This window comes from Coniophora puteana (assembly GCF_000271625.1).
Source record: "Coniophora puteana RWD-64-598 SS2 unplaced genomic scaffold CONPUscaffold_3, whole genome shotgun sequence".
Lineage (NCBI taxonomy): Eukaryota > Fungi > Basidiomycota > Agaricomycetes > Boletales > Coniophoraceae > Coniophora > Coniophora puteana.
In genome coordinates, this window is record NW_006913055.1 from 1,317,033 (window position 1) to 1,338,503 (window position 21,471).

General features: G+C 50.8%; 8 protein-coding genes across 8 annotated transcripts; 3 read left to right on the forward strand and 5 right to left on the reverse strand.

Annotated features, from left to right (window-relative positions):
• Positions 1–86: 86 nt before the first annotated feature.
• CONPUDRAFT_70869 (uncharacterized protein) lies at positions 87–996 on the reverse strand (the record flags this gene model as incomplete). Its single annotated transcript, XM_007767218.1, has 5 exons — positions 87–449; positions 492–619; positions 670–794; positions 837–855; positions 915–996. The coding sequence occupies 5 exons, from the start codon at positions 994–996 to the stop codon at positions 87–89; spliced, it is 717 nt and encodes a 238-aa protein (XP_007765408.1).
• A 923-nt stretch (positions 997–1,919) lies between these two features.
• CONPUDRAFT_163228 (uncharacterized protein) lies at positions 1,920–4,667 on the forward strand. The gene is made up of 5 exons (XM_007767626.1): positions 1,920–2,096; positions 2,220–2,403; positions 2,455–3,005; positions 3,062–3,731; positions 3,792–4,667. Exons 1-5 carry the CDS (start codon positions 2,012–2,014, stop codon positions 4,435–4,437), a joined length of 2,136 nt encoding a protein of 711 aa, XP_007765816.1. The 5' UTR covers positions 1,920–2,011; the 3' UTR covers positions 4,438–4,667.
• A 3,169-nt stretch (positions 4,668–7,836) lies between these two features.
• On the reverse strand, positions 7,837–9,664 carry CONPUDRAFT_88346 (alpha beta-hydrolase; the record flags this gene model as incomplete). The annotated part of the gene is made up of 10 exons (XM_007767627.1): positions 7,837–7,925; positions 8,042–8,196; positions 8,257–8,417; positions 8,488–8,664; positions 8,804–8,875; positions 8,935–8,960; positions 9,017–9,059; positions 9,116–9,211; positions 9,254–9,271; positions 9,353–9,664. 10 exons carry the CDS (start codon positions 9,662–9,664, stop codon positions 7,837–7,839), a joined length of 1,149 nt encoding a protein of 382 aa, XP_007765817.1.
• Positions 9,665–10,250: 586 nt separating this feature from the next.
• Positions 10,251–11,938, forward strand: CONPUDRAFT_119479 (L domain-like protein). The gene is made up of 9 exons (XM_007767628.1): positions 10,251–10,416; positions 10,472–10,598; positions 10,649–10,863; positions 10,914–11,082; positions 11,136–11,210; positions 11,278–11,424; positions 11,474–11,560; positions 11,610–11,779; positions 11,832–11,938. The coding sequence occupies exons 1-9, from the start codon at positions 10,343–10,345 to the stop codon at positions 11,848–11,850; spliced, it is 1,083 nt and encodes a 360-aa protein (XP_007765818.1). The 5' UTR covers positions 10,251–10,342; the 3' UTR covers positions 11,851–11,938.
• Positions 11,939–12,172: 234 nt separating this feature from the next.
• CONPUDRAFT_151027 (uncharacterized protein) lies at positions 12,173–13,642 on the forward strand (the record flags this gene model as incomplete). The annotated part of the gene is made up of 6 exons (XM_007767629.1): positions 12,173–12,328; positions 12,378–12,575; positions 12,634–12,723; positions 12,778–12,896; positions 12,955–12,965; positions 13,026–13,642. The coding sequence occupies 6 exons, from the start codon at positions 12,173–12,175 to the stop codon at positions 13,640–13,642; spliced, it is 1,191 nt and encodes a 396-aa protein (XP_007765819.1).
• CONPUDRAFT_119487 (Metallo-hydrolase oxidoreductase) lies at positions 13,635–15,289 on the reverse strand. The gene is made up of 3 exons (XM_007767630.1): positions 14,894–15,289; positions 14,385–14,819; positions 13,635–14,328 (listed from the first exon to the last, which is right to left on the reverse strand). The coding sequence occupies exons 2-3, from the start codon at positions 14,809–14,811 to the stop codon at positions 13,688–13,690; spliced, it is 1,068 nt and encodes a 355-aa protein (XP_007765820.1). The 5' UTR covers positions 14,812–14,819; positions 14,894–15,289; the 3' UTR covers positions 13,635–13,687.
• A 147-nt stretch (positions 15,290–15,436) lies between these two features.
• Positions 15,437–17,182, reverse strand: CONPUDRAFT_119489 (FAD/NAD(P)-binding domain-containing protein; the record flags this gene model as incomplete). The annotated part of the gene is made up of 8 exons (XM_007767631.1): positions 15,437–15,740; positions 15,803–16,153; positions 16,203–16,238; positions 16,305–16,638; positions 16,693–16,739; positions 16,796–16,926; positions 16,977–17,013; positions 17,069–17,182. 8 exons carry the CDS (start codon positions 17,180–17,182, stop codon positions 15,504–15,506), a joined length of 1,287 nt encoding a protein of 428 aa, XP_007765821.1. The 3' UTR covers positions 15,437–15,503.
• Positions 17,183–18,276: 1,094 nt separating this feature from the next.
• CONPUDRAFT_70874 (cytochrome P450) lies at positions 18,277–20,432 on the reverse strand (the record flags this gene model as incomplete). Its single annotated transcript, XM_007767219.1, has 11 exons — positions 18,277–18,376; positions 18,419–18,685; positions 18,958–19,124; positions 19,174–19,187; positions 19,248–19,362; positions 19,417–19,532; positions 19,593–19,744; positions 19,794–19,985; positions 20,040–20,169; positions 20,228–20,264; positions 20,358–20,432. 11 exons carry the CDS (start codon positions 20,430–20,432, stop codon positions 18,277–18,279), a joined length of 1,365 nt encoding a protein of 454 aa, XP_007765409.1.
• Between the last annotated feature and the right edge of the window lie 1,039 nt (positions 20,433–21,471).

Genomic DNA, 21,471 nt, shown 5'->3' on the forward strand with positions numbered 1-21,471 from the left:
CGTTGACTGGGGCGCCAAGTTACACTGACAATCCATCAGATTTCAAGAGACACGTAAAACTCTCAGTATGTCCAGCCCAGCCCAACCTAACTCCCGTCGGTCCTTGGCCTCTTGGCTGCGCTATCTCCGTCTCCGTTGTGATCGTCGGAAGCATTAGCGTCGACAGACATATCGAAGCCAGTCTGTACACCTTGAAAGACGGTCCTGGTCACGGCCTGCCTCAGCTCCTCGTCGGGATCGTGGCCATCGGACTCTGCGCGCTCCATGATCTCCTGCACGGACTGCATCAGCGACGACGTGAGCTGCTCTGATGCCGAGTTTTGCTGGTGTTGAGAGGGCTGCGCAGTAGATGCGACTCCGGTCGCGCCGGACGGGTTAACGATCGCGCGCAGGTGGGCCGCCACATCGGGGAAGTCCTCTTCCAGATGCTCTGTTGGCTTGGGAGAGCTCTTTGAGCACACACGCTGTCTCCGGTGTTGACACGAGCTTACTGATATGTTTTCGTGGTTGCGACGATCCACCACCGCACCGTGGTCTACCAGCCACTGGGCGGTCTCGATATTTTCCACGGTGTACAGTGGCGTATCACCATCGCCATCGACAACGTTCACATCGCCCCCTGCGAATATGTCGTGAAGGATGCTAAGCGAGATGTGCGTCAGCACGTACCATGGGAGACCAAGTACTCGAGGACCTCAAGTTGGCCATATGATGCAGCAGCGTGCATGGGCGTGTACGTGAATGCATCAGGGGCGTTTGGTGAGACCGCTGCAGAGGGAGGCAGATACCAAAAACTGTAGGTAATGCGATCAAGCGCTCATAACAGAAAGACTGACATTGATTTTCCACGAGTGCCTGGCAGTGGGACCGTCCTGGTCAACACGTTGAGAGAGATGGGAGTGTGGCGCGCGCACGCACTTGGACTCGAGCGAGGTCACCGTCGCCTGCGGCTATCCAGATGTTCTTCTCGGCTTGCACTCGGGTGGGGACAGGCATAACAGTACTGAGATTCCTCCAGGGAAGATCGAGCTCAGGGACCAAGAGAAGGGCCCGGGGTAAACTGCGACAAACAAGTGCCGTAACTAACCGAGGCTCGCTGGCAGTGCGAGATCTGCATTTGTCCTCATTCCGGTGGGGGTCGTTTTAGTCAGAATCCGTGTTGTTAGCCGAGAGATCGTACAGTAGTACAATGTTTCTCATCGGCCAAGTCATGGCTGATGACTACTAGGAATCGCCTGAAAGTGAGCGGGCGACATAAGCTACGTAGACTAAGAGTGTGCGCGGGGAAAATTGGAGGATGCTTCCACACTGATCTGCAGCCGGATCTCAAGTGATCGGAGTAGGCTTCCCGCCGTCCGCACCTCCGTGTCGGCACCGCCATAACAAGCCTCGATAGTGTAATCGCCCTTCCGACAGTGGAGACGCGCTCATGACACGCCCTCAGGGCAACGTGAGGCAACAAATGAAGGATACGTAGCAATAGCTATAAATTCGGATTATACGGATGCTAGGGCGAATATTGGTCGGGTGTCTGAGTTCTGATTTAATGGCGCAAATATTTAGACCGATTTTGGACTAAACGCGAAAGGTGAACCTGGCGCTCTGATTTCTGCCATATCGTTGGTTGCCTTGAACCACCCCCCGCCCTCCAGCTCTCCAGAGTCCTCCCTTCCTCTGCCCCCGCCGTTCCCTTTCCCCATCAATCACTTGTGCTCCAGTCGACAGCGTCGATCTACCTTGCTGCCCTCTTAATTTCCTCCATATTGTAAAGCCAGCCGCGACACGCAGCGCCTGTGTACAATATACTGTATCCTATAATTGGTCGTTCACTCGGGTCCCGTTCCATCATCCTCTTCTAGCCATGAGCTTCCTCGTGCCGTCGCAACGAGGCATGGATCATGCCGCACAGGAGGATATGGCCGGCTTCTCCACCCTACACAACCAGCCCGACAGGTCCAATGTACCCCTTTCGTCCTTTGGCGGCGAACACCAACAACAGCATTCCCTATCCATGCCCGGTCCTCCAGCACCCGCGCCAATGTACGCCGCCGGCCAGACACCTCCCCCACTGCCCAAAGTTGGCGAGACTCGTTGCTGTAAGTGCCCCTTTCGTTCCCCGCATCTATGGGCGGCTACCTTGACCATGCCACGTCCCTCCCTCCCAACCCAACTGCTTGCACTCAATGGCGCGATAGTGACTGATGCCCTATCCTTGATAGATTGGACGCTGCTCACGACGGACTTAAGGATCATCTACGCAGACCCCGTGCTGGCCAGCCATCTCGCAGAGCAGGCGGACGCCTTGATCGGTAGGGAGGTCCTGGAATACGTTCACCACGAGGAGCGCGCCTCCGCGCGTGCAGACTTGAGACGTGCACTGGAAGACAACGGCAGCATCACTAGGTGGCGTCTCATTTACCCTCTACAAGAATTCCAAATTGACACGCTTGACAGGGTGAGATTCTGTCGACTATCGCGGGTACGAAGGGAACTTGGCTATCGCGGTCCTCCGCCCGCCTGGTCCCAAGCAGTGAAGATCGTTCTCGACGCCGACTATATGGCCGTTGACATTGTCACGAGTTGGGCGGCAGAAGGGTTGGTTTTATGTTTTATACATGCGGCTATAGATCTGGGCGACGATGACAACAACGAACGCCGCAAGACTCCGTGGACCAACTGGTGTGGGACACCGTACATGGCCCTTGAGCAGATCAATCTCTTGTACCACCGGTTACAGCAGCATCTACCGCGTCCTAGGACAAACCCGAGCAGGGTGTTCCAAATATTGTCCAGTCAGCCCGGGAACAATCTCATGCTCACTTGGCCCCCAGAGCCCTTTTCGGATGCTGTGTCAAGGGAGTCTGAGAGGGACTTCTCGCGACGAGTCGACATGGTGCAGCCGAGCATACATAACAACGCCAAGACTAGCTGTACGAGGCGCTGGCGGCTCTGCGAACCCATGCCCGGAATTCCGGGTATGGTGGACAGCGTGTTCACGCTGCATGGTATGAACTTCGTCTTGACGTCATCACGGGTCACGCTAAGTCTTCTTACCCAACAGGCTCGATTATGTTTGCTTGTCACGCCATAGAGATGCCAGGCCGCGCTTCTACTTCGTATAACTCAGCGCTCTACAGACATCCCGAGACTTTACGTCCGTCAAATCAATATCAACATGAAATCGCCGCCAACCAATATGGTATTACCCATATCGCCTCTCCAGCTCCGCCTTCCACATCTCGCTATGTTACCTACGTGCCTAACTCTGCCCCATCTCAGTATTCTACGGATTCCTGGTATACACAGAACGAAACTCCCTCCAGCTCTCTCGCACAGTACAGTCGGTACACTCCTGGCAGCCCTTCTCAGTCGACATCTTTAGGAGCTTTGGCCGCGTCTGCTCCAAAAGAGCCAAATTACTTTCCAGCTCTCGATGCTCCTGCGTATCCTCCCTTTGATGGCAGCTCCAGGGACTCTCCCATGGGACACCGCCCCACCAGCCCGGAATATGCTCGCCCACATCAAAGTGTAGATGACATTTCGCAAACGGCCGGGCCTGACGATACCCCTGTGCCTCCTACAAGACGCCGCGTAAGCCCTGGATCTGGGCGGGAACCCTCGGTTCGTATGAATAACCGGCCCGTTGGTGTCTTGCAGTGTACCAGCTGCAAAGCGACGCAGAGCCCGGAATGGAGAAAAGGGCCCAGCGGCAAGAAGGAGTTGTGCAATGCGTACGTACATTCCGCAGCTGCCATCCATCACGATCGTTCATTAAGTATGTACATTTTTAGATGTGGGTTGCGGTTTGCCCGTTCTCGAGCGAAAAAGGAGGGCACCGCCCCGACGGGGCAGCGGAAGAAGAAGGAGAGGGCATTGAGCGCTATGAGCAGTAGCAACGTCGGAAGGGCAGGTTCACTCCCACCTGCCTCAGATCCTATCCCGGTGCCAAGCCCCAGTCACGGAATGCGACATAATGGGTACGACACCCCGTCTTCATTTCCCTCCGTTTCTTCCGTAGGCTCGTTCTCAGGAAGCGACATGCACGTGCGCAACGGTTCTGCAGGCATGGAAAGCGACGTGCGGCAAGCGTCTTCTCTTGGAGGGCCTGGTGTCGACGCGGTCCAGTATCCGCAGGGGCCTGGCGGTTACCAACGATCGCATGGGCGGGGTGATCATCGTCTGCAGCATGCCCCGCCGGACCCAAACTCATTCTACCCTGGATCGCCCTTATCAAATGCGCACCGATCATCCTACGAGGAGTTCCCGATGAGCGGCTCGCGGCCCAACTTGTACCACCCCTACATGCCGTCGCATTCTCCGATGAACCACTCGCCTTTAACGAACGTGGTCACGCCCGCTTCGTTCGAGCGCGACAGGACTGCCGACGCTTCGCGATCTTCGTCCAAATTTGGCCGGCCAGCAGCTGCAGCGCGCTGAGCGATCGGACCATTCTACCGCATATATTTCTTTCTTTGCTCTCGACGCATTCCTTGGGTTAGCATTCTCCTCTCTTTTTGCGCCTGTTACATAAATTATACTGCTCTCGTTTCGGTTCCACTCTCATCATCACCTCATCTCATCGTCTCATCCTCACGGACTTGCTTTTTTCTGCCGTTCTTTCTTTCTTTCGTACTTTCTGCTCGCCGTTGCACCACAACGAATAATCCACACTGTAGTCGTATAATAATGGACACTCCTAATGAAGCACTCATCGTACGCAATGCAACAAACGACAGACGATCGGATCGATCGAAATGTCATGTCAAGCGCTGACGTTTGGGAAAATCAAACCGCCGATCGCTGCGATCGATACCTTGGCAGTGGAAAAAGCGTGGTTGACGCAACGTGGTTTTACATAGGGCTATTAGCGTGGGCTGACTTTGAAAGTCCGATTCACGGAGATGAACGAACGACTTTGTTCGGAGGGCGAGAGAATTCCCGACGTCACATCGGGCCGATCTTCCTGTTCAATAACTCTGGCAGAAGTAATCGTCAAATTAATGTTTTTCAAACCATAACCTTAGGTCATCGGAATAAAGTCCAAGAAATCGGATACTTAGACTCCTTCGAGGGATTCTACAGCGCTGTATCCATACAACCATTCAAGTTCTTTCCGGTGATGCACACTCCTCGCATGATCCAGTGGACTCAGTGTTCATTTGCACATACAGCGACCATACACAAAGTTGGGTGCGCCGTGAGAACAGTGTCATCTTCGAGAGCATACACTGTGAAAGCGGTGGGCATTTTGCGGCGTGGGAGAAGCCTGTCATCACTAAATGGGTGGGAAAAGTTTGACCGTTATACCGAGTGATCACCGTTATAATATCGTCGTCGAGACAGTTTTGCATGATCACGAATGGTGACGCATTCCCATTGGGTTAACATATCGTTACGGTGTGGCAGTGAATTTCGGCCGAACACCATGTCACGGACACTTTACCATTGATCAAAATTGATGATCTTGCTCGTACATTTGTTAGTCGAATATAAAATACGTAGACCATCTCAGAAACAAAATTATCATTGAGCGATAACTTCAACTGCATATGGCAGCCACCGCTTTAGGTAGACACGAACACTAACAAACAATACAAACGGTAGATATTTGAATACCCGCTGACCTTTACAATGATGCGAACCCGGTTGCGTTGGTGAGAGCCTCGTCTTCACCCAAAAAAAGCCCATCATCCGTACGTGCTGCAGTCTCTGCCTCAGCAAGCTCTGCTGTGTCTCCTTCTTCATCGCTGGTATCACCGCTCTCGTGCCCGTCTGTTTCCTCATCACTGTCTCCCTCCTCATTGTCGCTGTCTTGATCCGAATCGGTTGGTAGCTCGTATTCCTCGGCCTCGGGAATCATGGAGGCGGCATCCAGAATGTTCCGGTTTAGTATGGGGGCAAATCGTGACCGATCGCACCGCCTCGGACACGCATGAACATATCTCTATCGACGAAACTAAAGTAATGTTAGGTTAGTTTCTAGAATAGAAGAGACTTCGAAGACATACATGTTCACATAATAAAACGTCCACTCATTGACGCCGTCGGAGTTTTTGGGCCCAAAGTGAATGCGACCTATGTGTCGCGGAATAGAGGGACCGGGTACCTGTGCATGCTTGAAGCCTGGGTTGGTTTGCTGGATTGTAGTGGATCTGTGTTATCGTATTTTTGGTGCGTTTCTTATCTCGTGTTATTTTCTCTCTGTTCGCCGTTTCAGTGGGCGAGTTTATTTTTACGTTGTCTGTATTTATTCTATATTTCTTTCTCCGTCATCTTTGCACCGAGTGGGCGTGTTGTAAGTGACGCGCGAGAGGCGCCATCACGTGATTACGTCGCAAGATTCCGTCTAACTATACAGTACATCAGCCTCTGTTCGTATTCGATACACGTAGTTTATTCCCGTACGATATACCTACTAGTCGTCGTCTCGACGCCTCAATTCGTTCGTTTTCTCGTCCTCTTGCCCCTCCACTCGCTCTCCTCCAAAACCGCCATCCACCTCTGGCTCAAACACCCTTGTCATCCAACCTGCACAGTGCGGTCAACGTCGCCAACCCCTAGCCGACTCAGCGCACCAAGAACGTGATCACGTCCTCCGGTAGCAAGGCACCAGCGAGCGCTGTCAAGTCCGAACTCTCCTCAATTGAAGAAGATCCGGCGCCGGTGCCAAAGCCTGCCACTCGAACCAGGGCAAAGAGTATCAGGATCAGTACAGAGGGAAAACCACCGGTGGAGAGGACTGGCAACTAGGTATGTTATATCAGTGTATCACTGCGTCATTTCGCTCATGTCTCCTCTCTTCCCCGAGATCGTTTGTCCTGGGCCTGTGTTCCCCCAAACGTATGTTTTTATTTCCTGCTCCCTTCCGACTGTCGGCTTCACGGTCTATAAGCTCTGCGTCTCTGCTCAGACTTCCTGCTCTCGTCTGCTGCTGCTGCTCTCATGCTGCTGCTCTTGTGTCCCTGCTCTCGTGAATCGTTGCTGCTATCGTGTATTTACCTCGTTCATTGTTATAACCTCGATTAATGCTACATGCTGTACTATATAATGTTCACAATGAATGTCTTGTCATTGGAATCATGGGCGAGATTGCAAGTCCTCATCATATGGTGTGAGTTTTTATCATGCGGCATAAATCACCAGCCGTTCTTATCATGTAATTATCATGCAGGCTCCGTCAGCGGTAAGATAGCTATCAATGTTATAATATCATCCCTGATCTGACCATTTCACCGTCTGATTTTGGTCTGATTTCCCATATGTTAAAAACGGACTTTACGCTCCACTCGTGCTGGAGATTCGAAATATCATTAAGGTACGGTGTCAGTTATAACTGATTCTACTACTGCTCATGTACTTATATTTGGTCCGCCCATTTAGTGATGGTAGAGCTGGTTGGAGACCTGCACAAGATGTTCGGGAAACAAGGACCTGTCTTCGGTATTGTCCCTGGAAGGACGGGATATGCCTATCGTATTTGCAAACGGCTCGAGTCAGTGAAGTGGAACGTAACATGTAGTTTCATCCTGAGAAATATACAAGGCCAACTGTAAAAGCCGTGAAATGGTACTGCTGAGATACTTGTCGCCTAGAATCGGTAATATCTCCTGCGCGTTTGCTTTGCAAAAAAAACCCGCCCACCTTTGGAACGGTAACGTTCCGGCTGAGTCGGACTTGAGTAATTTGTGGCAAGTGTCATACTATAGTTGGCCTAAGGACGGTGAAACAAACGAGTAGGCACGCGTACTGCGCGTGAGAACACGACCTAACGCGATCCAATTTTTTTTTCGAGGTATCCGTCTACCCACTGTGCATGATTTTTGGGAGCAGAAAAGCTTATACCTGACGTAAATAACGGCTCGACGTGCCCATCTCAGGGATATTTTCTAGCTCATTTATACATTGATTGTTGGTCCGCTCATTCACTGTGGAAGTATTATCATGGAAACAAAACGTGTAAACTATGGTGCGATAGGTCAGGGTCGTCAGTCACAGCATGTCCATTCCCACGACGTGTCTTCTACAAGCAGCCTAGGCGTACCCCGTCCTTCCTGGAACGACACCGAATGCAGGCCTGTTTTTCCAAACATCCTGCGAAGGTCTCCGACCAGCTCCGCGGGTTTCTCGTGCGCGGCAAAATGCCCACCGCTTTCACGCATGCTCTCGAAAACGACATTGTTCTCACGACGCACCCAGCTGGAAGATATTACAGTACTAGTTAGTTATAAGATTTCAGTAGGTATGTGAAAGACATACGATGGAAGAACTGGTGCCAACTCCTTCGGAATGTATGATGCACCCTTCGGAATGGTGCAGAATCTTTTACAAAATGCGGGGGCCATTCCTACATCCGCTACTTCATAGTAGATGCAAAGTGACGCTACAGATCCACTGCGAGAGAAGTAGTCTATGGAGACCTACATTAGAGCTGGGGTCAAGCTAGCATGAGTACCGGCATTATCGCTCAAAGACAACGATATCCCACACACCTTCATCATCAGTCCAAGGGCAAGAGTCTGTCCAGACGTGCAGTTTCCCATAAATCCACGAAGGCCGACTGGACTGTCCGTGAGAGAATATCCCAAAGTTTGAGGGCATGCGCTGCTCAGCGGAATAGCCAGAGCCTTTCTCAGTAAACCAGTGTATGCGTTCGAGTTCCGATTTCTCTCAGCTAGGCCACGACAGAAACATGGCGGTGAGGAGACTCAAAAAAGAGAAGGGATTTCAGATGGGCGAAGGCTGAGAGGCCATGCTGTTAAACAGTGTCAGACATAAACATCTGAGATGATTGATAATAAGAAACGAACATAGGAAAGTTTGTGTGCCATGCCTTGGCGTGCTTGGGACCGTACATTTCCCCAATTTGGCGGGTTATCTACTAAATGTTTAGAAATGCGATACAGACGGAAAATTGAGTGCAGGCAGACTAATGGCTTGACCCCAGTTTCCACCTTGAGTGACTACGGATGCATCCTTTAGACGTGGTTGGAAACACGGATATTGGATAGAGACTCGCCATATTCGTTATATCCCAAGGAGACCATTAATTTGTTCCCCAGCTAAGAAAAACATGACGTTGGGATGCCATAATAATCGAAGGCAAACAAGGACGAACCTCGGCATACTGAGGTTTGCGAAATCCTGGCTTTAGGACAGGCTCAGAGAAACCAAAACCAGGGACATTAAAGGTTGCAACGCGGAAGCTAGGGTGCTCAATTGAAGTCTCTGTCAAGAGAGGTAGAATCTTGCGGACTTCGATGAAGGAACCAGGCTCTGTGCAAACAATCAACAAGGTAAAGAAAAAAAACTGACATTTGAGCGTAGCTAAAAGAAGAAACCTACAGCCATGAACAAAGAGCAGCGGGATTGCACCCGAGCAATCGCTCTTCTTGTGTACATAGTGAATGTTGAGTGAGCCAAATCCGTCGACCCGGGAAATGTCGCGTGTGTACTGGGGCAACTCGGCGTTGAGTGCGGCCTCATGCTTGCGCCAATCGTATCCGTTCTTCCACTTGTCAACGAGGCGGCGTATGTCAGATATGGGCGCACCGTAGTCACATCCCGCGCCTTCGACCTCATTGAGAAGAGTGGTGAGCTCGAGCTTGGCGCGCAGCCGCACGAGGTCCTGGTCTGGAATTAATATTTGAAAAGGTGTCTCGGTCATCGTGCTACCTTAAGAGTCATGAAGAAGAGGTATGTGCAAGGTGGGTCCACATATATGTACGTTAAGTCCACCATCGATCCTCGAAAGATTATATGTGAGCGCACCTTGGTGAGCATTTCGCGTACCTGCAGGCGTTTATGAGTCATTTCGAGTGTCGTCATTGATCGGGCTTACTGATAGTCTCCGTCCTGCGACGAGAGACCCGGCGATTTTCCGCCAGGTTGTCCGGCCATATAACTCCAAACCGAGCCTGAGCCCCACGTCAATTCTCTACTATCAGTACTCAACAAAGTGAATCATTCCTCGCAACTATACTTTCGTGGTAGGGCCGAGAGAATATGTGGTATTTTCTGTTCTATAATATGACAATGTTCAGCGTGGTCGAATGGCACAAACGAGATTGGGTGTGGTCAACGTTTTTGACGTTATGCATATGGGTTCTCAAGTGGGTTATGGAGTTCGGAGTCGGTGTATTCTCACGCGCCACGCGCGCCTGCTCCAGAAAGGCACCGCCACCGGACGATTACGCACACATGACCAAGTGATAACGTTGCCCTTGACATCTACCGCGTATTCAGTGACTCGAGTCATTGTTCACTTTGCCCAGTCATATACTCGGGACTGTCCGGTGCACCATAAGCTCTGTTCCCTTACCTCCTTGAGTGACCACGCCGCGGAATGTCTGAGCAGAATGTCAACGACGCAGCTTCCACCAACGGTTCAGAGGACAAAGAGTTCGTTGTAGTTGAGCGGTACGTCGGGCTCATCCACGCTCACGCCTTGACACGGCTGAATACGTTCAGATAGCCCAACGGCCCGCGTAGTGCTGCCCACCGATGTCGGAGACGATACCGATTCTGAGGAGGAAGTCATAGATGGCGAAGAGCTCGAGAGCGATGTCGATCCCCTAGCGGACTTTCCGGATGACACAGAGGTACGTGCCCTCTCTTGTCGCGATGAGTCTATCCCTTGTCATAGCAGTAGGAGTTAGAGCTGGTCCACTCGCGTATCAGCTCATTGAACCATCTCCGACTCGAGCGCTTCGCGAAACATCTGAAGAAGCTCTGCCTTCGGCAGAACCAGATATCTGAGCTGGACCCCGCGACATTCTCCCTCTTGACGGAGCTTGAAGAACTTGATCTTTATGACAACAAAGTTAAGCATGTTGGACAGGCAATTGACAAGTTGTCCAAACTTTCGTAAGCGTGAAAGGTGCCTAGACTTCATCCTTCTAAGCTGACGCCGGTAGGGTTCTTGATCTATCGTTCAACTTAATTCGACAAGTCCCCGATGGCTTGTCGTCCCTTTCTTCGTTGCACACCGTGTTCTTCGTCCAGAATAAAATCTCGAAGATTTCGGGCCTAGATTCCGTAGGGCGCACACTTAGGAGCTTAGAGCTCGGCGGCAATAGGATCAGGGTGAGTGCAGTGCTGGCCTTTGCGTCTGTATTGAGGTCTCATGCTCGTCGCAGTTTATAGAAAACTTGGACAGTCTTGTCAATTTGGAAGAGCTATGGCTCGGAAAAAACAAGATCACTAAGCTGCAGGTTAGCCACCACTTCCTTAGAAACTTCGAGACACGGCAAGCGCGTATTAACTCACGCATTCGCATAGAACCTCAGCAGTTTGAAAAGTCTGAAGATTTTGTCGATACAGTCGAATCGGATAAAGAAGATCGAAGGTTTAGACGGGTTATCTAACCTTCAAGAGTTGTATCTGAGCCACAACGGCGTCGAGAGGCTTGAAGGGCTGGATAATAACGTGAGACACATGCATCCTCTGCATAGACGTCTCTGAACTTCAACCTCAGCCGCAACTTCGAACTTTGGACGTTGGCAACAACTTTATCCCTGAGATCGAGAATGTCTCACACCTCACCTCGCTTGAAGAACTATGGGTATGCTCGCAGATCCTCGATGAGACTCTCACTCACGCTCCTTCGGTAGCTCAATAACAACAAGATCGACTCCCTGCAGGCTTTAGAACCTCAGCTAAAGAAAACTGAAACGCTGGAGACGATCTATCTTGAGGGTAATCCATGTCAACAAACAGAGAGGGCAGCCTATCGACGGAAAATCATCATTGCTCTCCCCCAAGTAACACAAATTGACGCAACGTAGGTCCTCCCGACTTTATTCCTCCGCCATGCTCTTACATGCACACTACAGTTTTGCCAAGGCACTCTGATAGTGTAGGAAATACCATAGTGGTAAGGCTTTTGGCGGATGGGAATGGTCATTCGAATTACTGTTTTGTAAAATCGATCAATTCAAACCCACCACTTTCTATCTTCATTCGTGCAGACTAGAAGTTTTGAGTAAAGTTTGCCTTCGCCCTCTGAGTGGATGTTGAGTGGATGTGTTTGACAAATCACGAAATTTGCAAATGACAAAGCGTCGCGTCTGTGGTGGCGATGCTGCAAGCCTTAACCTTGCCTAAGGCCCAACCGGGATTCCCCCTGGAAGCTCCTTTCGCGCCATACTCTGCCTGAGCCGTCACACTGTCCGGAATGGCTCCTACGAAGAAGACGAGTGGGTACGGTGTTAGCGGTGGCGGCCTACTCGATCTGAGGGCTGAAGTCGCGCGACAGACCGAGACGCTCAAGGCACGGAAAGCGGCCGGGGAGAGCACATCCATTGTCGGCGGGGTGAAGAGACCAGACAAGGTCAGTAGCCTTATTTTCTTTCTCTATCGCACACTCACATGAACAACAGAAACCGACCGTCTGGACTCGAGCCAACAAAGGTGTCAAGAATCGTGCGGCACGAGATCTCGAAGTCGAGGAAGCTAGCAAGGTCACGCAGGAGTCCATTCAGGCCGCTCTCGAGCGGAAGGCCAAGATATATGATAAGCTGCGGAAGGGGAAGTCTGGGGGGCTGAACGAGCGGCAGTACGATGCGCTTCTGGTTGATGTGAGTGACTGTATACTCTCCGACAACCACACTCCTTACGCTGTCTCCTGCCGCAAAGTTCGACTCAAAATACGACGAAGACGCGTACGAATCTGACAGCGATGAGGTGGATGAGTCCTTGACTGTGCCAAAGGCTCCGAATGAAGAGGTATGCGCTCTTTCCCCCGTACACGAACTATGACGTTAATGCGTTCGATACCAGGAAGACGACCCCACCATCGAATACGAAGATGAATTTGGTCGCATTCGCACTGCACCTCGCTCTGAAGTTCCAAGACATCTATTACCCAAGGATCCTGAGTTTGAAGTTGCAGATGACGAGTACGTGACTCCACTAGTTAATTTTACGCTGTATGTTCTAACAATGAATGTTGTACAGGGATGTAATACGTGAGCGCCGACAATATTTGCTCCCTATAATTTCCTTGCTCATCCTCGTCAATTTTACAGACAACCCCGTCAATTTCTTCCCCGTGTACGAGCCCACCGCCGAACGGGTGAAACAAGTCGAAGACGCGTTCGCAGAGGCTGACAATCCCCTGGCCGCCCGCTACGATCCCACTCAAGAGATTCGCGACAAGGGCGCAGCATTTTATCGCTTCTCAGCGGACGAAGAGGCGCGCAGACAGCAGCAAGAAGAGCTCCGAGCTGCACACGAGGAAACCTCGAAAGTGCGTCAAGAAATGGGGGCCGCCGACGTCCGACCTGGGGAGGTGGAGGGCATGCAGCCAGAAGAGGCCTCGCAGGCTGGACCGACGAGGAGTCGAGCGATGGAGAAGCGGAAGCGGGAGATCGAGGAGAGGAGGAAACTTTTGGAGGCGAAGCGGCGTAAGGTCAAGGGAGGAGACGTCAAATCAGCGTCACCAACAGAACCGGCGGAGCCTTCTCAGCCTGCCGCTGTTGATACGGCGCCGTTCGACCCTTTCGCTGCACTAGAGCAACAGCAAACGAAGCCCAAAGCAAAGGACAAGCAAAGTGGACAACACAGGCCTGCCGGTCCCTCTGGCGCCAATCCAGCCGACGACTTCCTCGCTCAGCTCGAACAGGATATGCTTAAAAGCAGGTAGAAGACTCATGTTTCTTTTGTAAGTGTTAATATCACGGTGTGACGGTTAGTTTACCAATTTACCCTCCATTAGCGCTTTCCTTGCTTCCAACACTAGTCGCTCAGGACAGATTAGAGAGAACCGACCACCCCGCTGCCTGTATTCCACGTGCCAGAACCCCCGCTTCAGGAATCGCCTTTTCATCTCCTCCTTTTCCTCGATGATATCCCTCATGAAATTCCTCGTCGCTCGAAGAACCTCCACTGCATTTCCTCCCGCAGTTGCATGCCCGCAGCTAATTTGAGCAGGCCGTTTTGTCGAATGAAGCTCCGCAAACGCGGTAAGGTCGCTCATGGTAGAAAACCATTCAACGATGGAGCCCTCGTTGGGGAAGATAATCGGGTCGTGCTCATACAGCGTATCCCCGACAAATAGCATACCCTCATCCTCGTCCCAAAGCACAAGTTCATCTGGCGTATGGCCCGGCGTATGAAGGACTTTCACCCCCAGAGGCGAACCCAGTGGATTCCTCTGGTCGCCGCTGACAATGTCGTGTAGATGGGGAACGAGGGTCAGAGGGTATCGCGGCGTTCGGATGCTCAGTGCTTCGCACTGCGAATGGGCTGGCAGGTTCTCAGGAGAAACAAATTCTGGACAGTTGGAAGAGGCAAGGATCGGGCTGTCGACTGCAAATGCCTCCGCACCCACTACATCAACACGCCATGAATATCCGGATTGTCGATTAGAATGCCGAAGGACGTACAGATGTGGTCGTAATGACAATGGGTTTGCGTTACCACGTACTTCATGGTGGCTCCCTCATTTAGCGCCCGGCTGCGATTTTCCTTGATCGGGACAGTCTCTAGGTACTTTCTGAGACTCCTGATACCGATGGAAGAATTCATGGTCGTGCCTCCGCACCCAGTGTCGAGGATGAGTATGGTGTTCGCGGACGGGACAACCTTGGCGTAGATGTATGGGTGTTCGTTCCATATGTCATCCCACTCGGTGATAAGGAAGGTGCTGCCATTGAGTCTGCGAGCTTTGAACGCTGGCACCGGCACTTTTGATTCGAGTAGCATTTCTGGGTCTGCGCGATGAGCATGGCGCGGGCGGATGTTGTGATAGCAATAGATGAGTGCCAAAGCGACACCAGGTACGGCAAAAGCTAGCGGTATGACAGTAGACATTTATCGTGCTGGTAGAGCGTGAGGAGCGTGAGTAAGGGAGTTTCCAAGATATTGTGTATATGCGAGGATAGTGAGCTCCCACCTAAGTATTTAGCGTCGCCCTCGTGTAGCGCTATTTCTGGGGCTCAACCTCCTGATACGGGACATATGACCGCTACTTCCTCTCCTCCCTTGAGAGCCGCCTTCTCCACGTCTTCGACCATTTCCGCGTCGACGCTCCACTGACTCGTTTTCAGGATCTTGTCTAAGCCAGTGTTGGGGTGCAGGCTACTAAGATGACCAGCGAGGGAAGATAAAGGGAACGGTGTATCGTTGGACGGTAGCTGGACGATTTCTTCGGTGGCACCCACCGCTGTGGAAGCTGCGGCGAAGTATAGAACAGTGATCTGCGGCATGCCGTTCTGACAAAACCCAAGGCAGACCTTTGGTTGGTCAGAGGAGGCCGGACGAAACGTGTGCACATGCAAGTTGTTGTGAGATCTAATCTAGTAGGCTAGCGTAGCTAGCGCGTGCGATTAGTCGTTATTATAAGCACTCTCTCACGGAACTATTACACGTTTCTGAAAGGCACCTTCAGCCCTTGCTCATGCTCGAAGTGTGATGAAGACACGAAATAAATAATGTCCATTTCATTGTCGCAACTTGCGACTGATTAGATGGCTAAGTATTACGATGCAGATACTGATGAGCCATCATACGCTTTCAGACGCACGCCAAACCCCCCTCTCTTCGAGACTTCTCTCCGTAGACAAGATATCTCCCTGAAGGTCGTGGTACCAAATCCAACCCCACATGTCGTGGAGACGTGTCTTCAACTCGTCTATAGGGACGTCTCTCCAGGTCTCGTATAAGTCGCCGGCCGCGGTACTAGCTTTCAGGACCTTGTTGGCCCGAGGACGCCTGATCTCGTCGTACGCTTTGAAGACATCCTAGGTAAGAAAGTTCGACGAGTGAGCATGGTTATGATGTTGAGATCAGAAGGGGTGCCAACCTGAACATTGGAAACGTTCGTGCGAGGGTCAAGCAAAAGTTCACAAATCACAAGGGCGTCTTCGAAGCCTTGTCCTGCACCAGACCCCAAGTGCGGGCACATGCCATGCGCGGCGTCTCCGACCAAAGCAATATTGTCACGGACGAAGCTCGATAGGGTAGGATCCAGGAGATGAATGGCCCATCTCCTGGGGTCTTTGAGCAGCGAGATGATCTTATGAACGTCAGATCCGCAGCCTTTGAAGGCATCAAAGATCTCTTGTTTCTCAACAGGGATAGTCCAGTCCTGGACTGGGACATCGACTGATCCAGCCGGCTTCGACCGATCGGTACAGAAGATGACGACGTTGACCTGCGAGAGTTATATGCCCGTATGACGGAGAATAATCTGATTTACTTACAATTTCGTTGTTGCTGACTGGGAAAATTATCAGGTGCTGTCGTTACAAAGTCAGTCTTGAGCCGGTCGTGGAAATAGCATGTGCGAAACATAGTGATCTTACCCTATTATCGCCCAGTATGTTTGTCGGTTTTCCGCGAAACAAGTCGGTCTTGAGATTTACCTCCCTTATATGTTCGCTCGGAATGAGCCCGCGATAAGCTACCGTGTTCGACCACGTAGCTCGAGTGGAGTGCTCAGCAACTGCAACCCTTGTAGCACTCCGGATTCCATCGGCTCCAATCACGACGTCCGCTTCAAAGGTCGTCCCGTCCTGGAAGTGGAGTGTCGATACTGTGTGTCCCAGCTCCTCTGACTGGGTGATACGGTCCAGTCGCTTGCTGAAGTGCGTTCGCTCCGCATCAAGAAGTCCAACGACTGCGTCAAGAAAGACGGCTCTATAACAATCAACGTTCGACACAGGACAGGATATAGGGTGTCAGCCAACTTACCGATGAATCGTCATTCCAACGTCAACATCGCCCGAACCGATCGGTTGCTAGCATTCCCGTTATTAGGTATTATCAAAGCCGTGTTCATCAAAAGAGAACCTACGTCATATACCAACTCATGGCCTTCTTGTTCAGAAATATACTGGAAAGGTTCCATGTTGAGCTCCTCCCCAGTTCTCGCCATCATAGCATCGTACACGCCCAAACCCTTGAGGGCGCGTATAGCATTTGGACCTAGTCCACCGTTCAGCAATGGCAAACGAGGCAAGACACGGGGCTCTTACCGAAGCCCACGCCAGCGCCGACTTCCCCAAACTTTGACTGCAGACGGATGAGCAACTGACCGATTGGGTTCTGCATGACATGAATTACGCACCGCGGATTCAAACAGGTCAACCTTTAGGCCAGCACGCTGCAGCCTCACTGCGCAAGCAACTCCAACTATGCCTCCGCCGACAATAGCTATGCGCAAATCTTTCGAAGACGTCATGGTGGTTGAACGGTTTGCTAGCTGTTAGGAAATCGAGGCTTTGAGCTTTGCTCTGAATAGTCCAAGGGTGAGCAAAGGGTTTATATACTGCAAGATCCCCACAAGCTGGTGAGAACAATCACCTATACGGCGGTTGCGCTGACTGGTCATTGGGGCCATTGCAAAGATGCTCCTACCTAATTCCAAAGCCGCATACATCAGTCAGGTGGCAATCGGCCGACGGTGACGAACGGTAACATTGGGTGGACTTGACGTGATTTACATGATGCAGCCCACGCATGTTACTATAAGAAGCATAGATTTCCTACGAGGAACCCTTGACGTCGGCAAATCTGAAGATAGGGGCCTGTACTGTCAACATGACGACGATATGCGCGATGAGCGGAAGCATACTACAGACTGAAGGGCCGAAGAGTCGTACTAGGTACTCACTGAAGATGACTTGAACATGACAGAGCAATTCCGCGTCGCAAGGACTACGCAAGGACTACGCAAATATCTCTGAAACGTTCATCTTCAATTTACGTCACTTTGTCAGCCGCCACGGAGGTTCCTCGCGGGGAGCGGCAGCAAGAACCAAACATGGGCGCATTATCCATTATCCACAGCGTACGGTTTGTGTTTTCAGTAATCTGCTTGAGGATGAAACAAGTGCAGTAGGTGCAGTACGTATCAGCCGGACTGACAAACCGAGGAGGAAACCCCATTTTGGAAGGAGCTGCATGAATCGGAGCAGCGCAAACATGTACAAGCGGGACTTGGAGGCGTGAGTAAAGATACGAGAGCTCTCGTACTGCACGTGCTGCGTGACTTGTGCTTCATCCCACGGAAGCTGAGCAATATCTTTGTGTTTGCCCCTGTTGTGGAGAGCATAATAGAGTATCCGAACATGCAAAATGTGTCTTGACGAATATTCGAGTACGTTTGTGAAGGTATGTTTGTCCGTGCAAGCATTACTCTGACGCAAAGACTCGTGCAAAGATCGCGCGAGTACTTATCTTATACTAATTACTAGCACACATCGGTATTTCACATAGAGGGAAGACGTAGACATAATATCATAGGATATGGCCATTCAATCGTGTTTACTTTCCTCAAACAGTTGCGCCAATATGACTTTGTCGAACCTTGGAACTATGTGGACAGGAACCGCCTTCGGCCGGCTGGGAGAGAGAGACAAGTGAGTCCGGTGCACTGAAATCCATGAAGATATGAATAGGAATTGTGCGTATTTACCTCACGAGGGCACACGTCCATTCTGGCGTAATGTCGATGGGGACACCATTCTCATCCTTGGCTTTCTCGAAACGATACGCGAACAGCATGGTAGCTGCAGCCGCCCATATCGCATTGAAGGCTGAGTAACGTCCGGGACAAATGCGCCTGCCCCATCCAAAGCTCCACCTAACGTCGTCACCATTGAGTGTTCCTTCTTTCGTCAAGAACCGTTCTGGACGGAAGGCCTCTGGGTCAGGATAGCGATGCGGGTCGCGGGACATTGCCCTAAAAAACCAAAATAAATGAGTTGAGGTGTTATTGGAAAAGTTGCTTTGCCTAAGCTTGCCATGCATTGGCCACAATTGTTGAACCTGCATAGTATTTGAGGACGGACTGCATGTGCAAAGAGATCATACTTGCCTTTGGGGATAAAATATCCCTCATAAACGTCGTCTTCTGTAACAGCGTGGGCGACCCCTTTGATCCATCAATATTAATATCTCATACAAATTGCCCCATTTGAGGACCACCGACCTAATGGCAAAACTGGACCCCACCTCATCGCTTCTCGAATGATTGCATCGATATAGGGGAGTGACTTCCGGTCCTCAAACGCTGGTAGTCTCGCCATTCCGACGACAGCCTCAAGGTCGGCTTGGGCTCGCTCTTGCACGGTGGGATCAAACACCATGGCTAGAACAAGCGATTGAAGCACGCTCGACGACTCAACAGTGGATCAACATAGTCCTGTGTATTCAGCAAGGAGCGCTTACCGTATCAGCACCACCTAAGGAATAATCGTGATTAGCGACCGGTGCATACGGCTCATAAGGTTAAGTTCGCTCACCAACAAAAGCTGTCGAGACGAATTTCTTGATTCTATTGGCCGGGAAACTCTGACCACTCTCTGTACTGTGCCGGATAGTATCCGCAAGAACGCAGGTAAATGCCTGGTCGGATTGCTACATTGAGCCGCATGAGACAAAAGCGCAAGGAAATCAAGCAAGCTATCTGACTATGTTGTCCAAAGTGAAATTGAATGGAATATCAGTAAACTGCTTTGCCCATTGTCTAGCTTCGGAGGCTTCGCGGACAATTGATGTGCCAGGGAGAAAAGTTGGTAGGTATTTTACTGCCAGAGGCCAGCTATATCAGTTCTTAGAGGGCAAGAAGCAGTTGAAGCACGGCATACCAAACGGTAACGTGTCTACGATCATTGATTTCTCGGGGATTAGCAATGGCATTGCAGTAGACAACGTTTTGTCAGTGATATGAAAGAATGGATCGCCTAAACCGTTGACGTTGTAGCCGTAAACGGTGGTCAGGATCGCAGAGGAAGTACACCTAGACGCCAAGAGTCAGCACGGTTCATGCATGGGATAAACCATATTACAAGCCCAAAAGGTTCCAGACACTTTCCGCGGGGGCGTCGATCATATTCATGACCAAATGGCGGGCGGATTTAAGCTGGACCGGCTGATAGTCGGGCACCTTTTGTTCACGAAAAGACTGCTGAAATAATCTCCGAATGAGCCGCCACTCGTTTCCATAGTGTTCAAACGAGAAAAGAAAGTCCCATCCAGTCCTATATCATCCATGTTACTATAGGGTCAAACTATGATGATGACCAATGACGTACATAAAACGGGTGGAAAGGCGCGGCCTGTCAGAATAAATGCGAGAACGTCGTTCCAGAAGGTCGTCTGCAGTCCTTTCAGAGTTCAATACCACGACACGATTGCCATAGAAGTTGAAGCTGATGATTTCACCTGGACAGTGGTTTGGTCTAAGTGACTATAGCATGTCATCAAGAGAAGGGAGGCTCACCATGCTTGGCGCCCCACTGTGCGTATGTGACCCATGGCTTCAATGGATCAATTTGCAGAGCAGCACCAATAAAAGGAAGCTGTTTGGGACCGGGAGGCAAAGGCAGCGATGTCTTCCTCCTGAGACTCACTAAAGAGTACTTCACAAGAGCACATATCAATAGGCTGAGGGGAAGGACGACTAGCAGCGATGTTAACGCGGCCATGGTGTAAGCTCAGGGTCTACTTGGGGCGATACCACTGCGATATAGCAACAGCCTCTTTTTATCGTGTATATGATGGACGAAGTGGGTAGGTCCTTCTCGCATGCGTACGCTCCAGGTGAAAAGATAACAGCAAACTTAGCCCTCGATGTAGTCGATAGTGAGTTCACATGCATGTCAGTTGGTGAAGACGGATATAGCTGCTGAGGAGGTGGAAGCCCGTTGGGCAAAAGAAGGGTCTGCGTTATTAATATATATTTGTAAACGTGAAGAAGCCTTAGAAGCAACGTTCAAAAACGTGGAATAGCGTAAGCAGCTCTTTATGCCTGCTATTAAATGCAACACACCTCTTCCAAGTTGCTATGCCGCAATCAGCGTACCCTGTGGTAATTGAGCTTGCCTACAAATTGTAGTTTGCTGTGGATTACTTACTTCATCCATAGCATCAGGGAATGAAGACTTGAATGTTCTGCCTGAGAATATGTGGCACTCGATAGAGCTCCATAACCTCGGGTAGGACATACGTTCTTCTGGTGCAGACACTTACTTCGCTTGGCAAAAAGCACCTATCTTCTCTCTGATCGGCGTTCATCCACCAAACCACTGGGTCACTCCGATGTATCTATACTAGGAGCAATCGGAGTGGGATTCACTTGCACCAACTAGTATAGAGTTGTGAGCGGGAGCTTCAACGAGATATGAGAACAATTCCACACCCAGTATTCGGCGCAATTCTCATGTAGTGTTATTCTTGGCTCTGAAGATCTGAAGTCTTGATGCAGAGCAGATGACCGCCCCTTCTTTCCTTGAGCTTTGTTCTCCCCATATCTGCCATGACTTGATATCATCATCACACTACTGACTTGTGTGTGGGATCATGTTTGACACAGCAATACTACAATTAGACTGCACAGGTGATTCGGTTGGCGGAGGAAGAAGAGGGAACAAGGCAAAACCCTGCATAGCTCCAGATTGGGAGTATCAGCTGCGTTTAGTAGCCTCGCTGAGGAGAAAGTCACGGATTCAATATTTGATGGAAGAC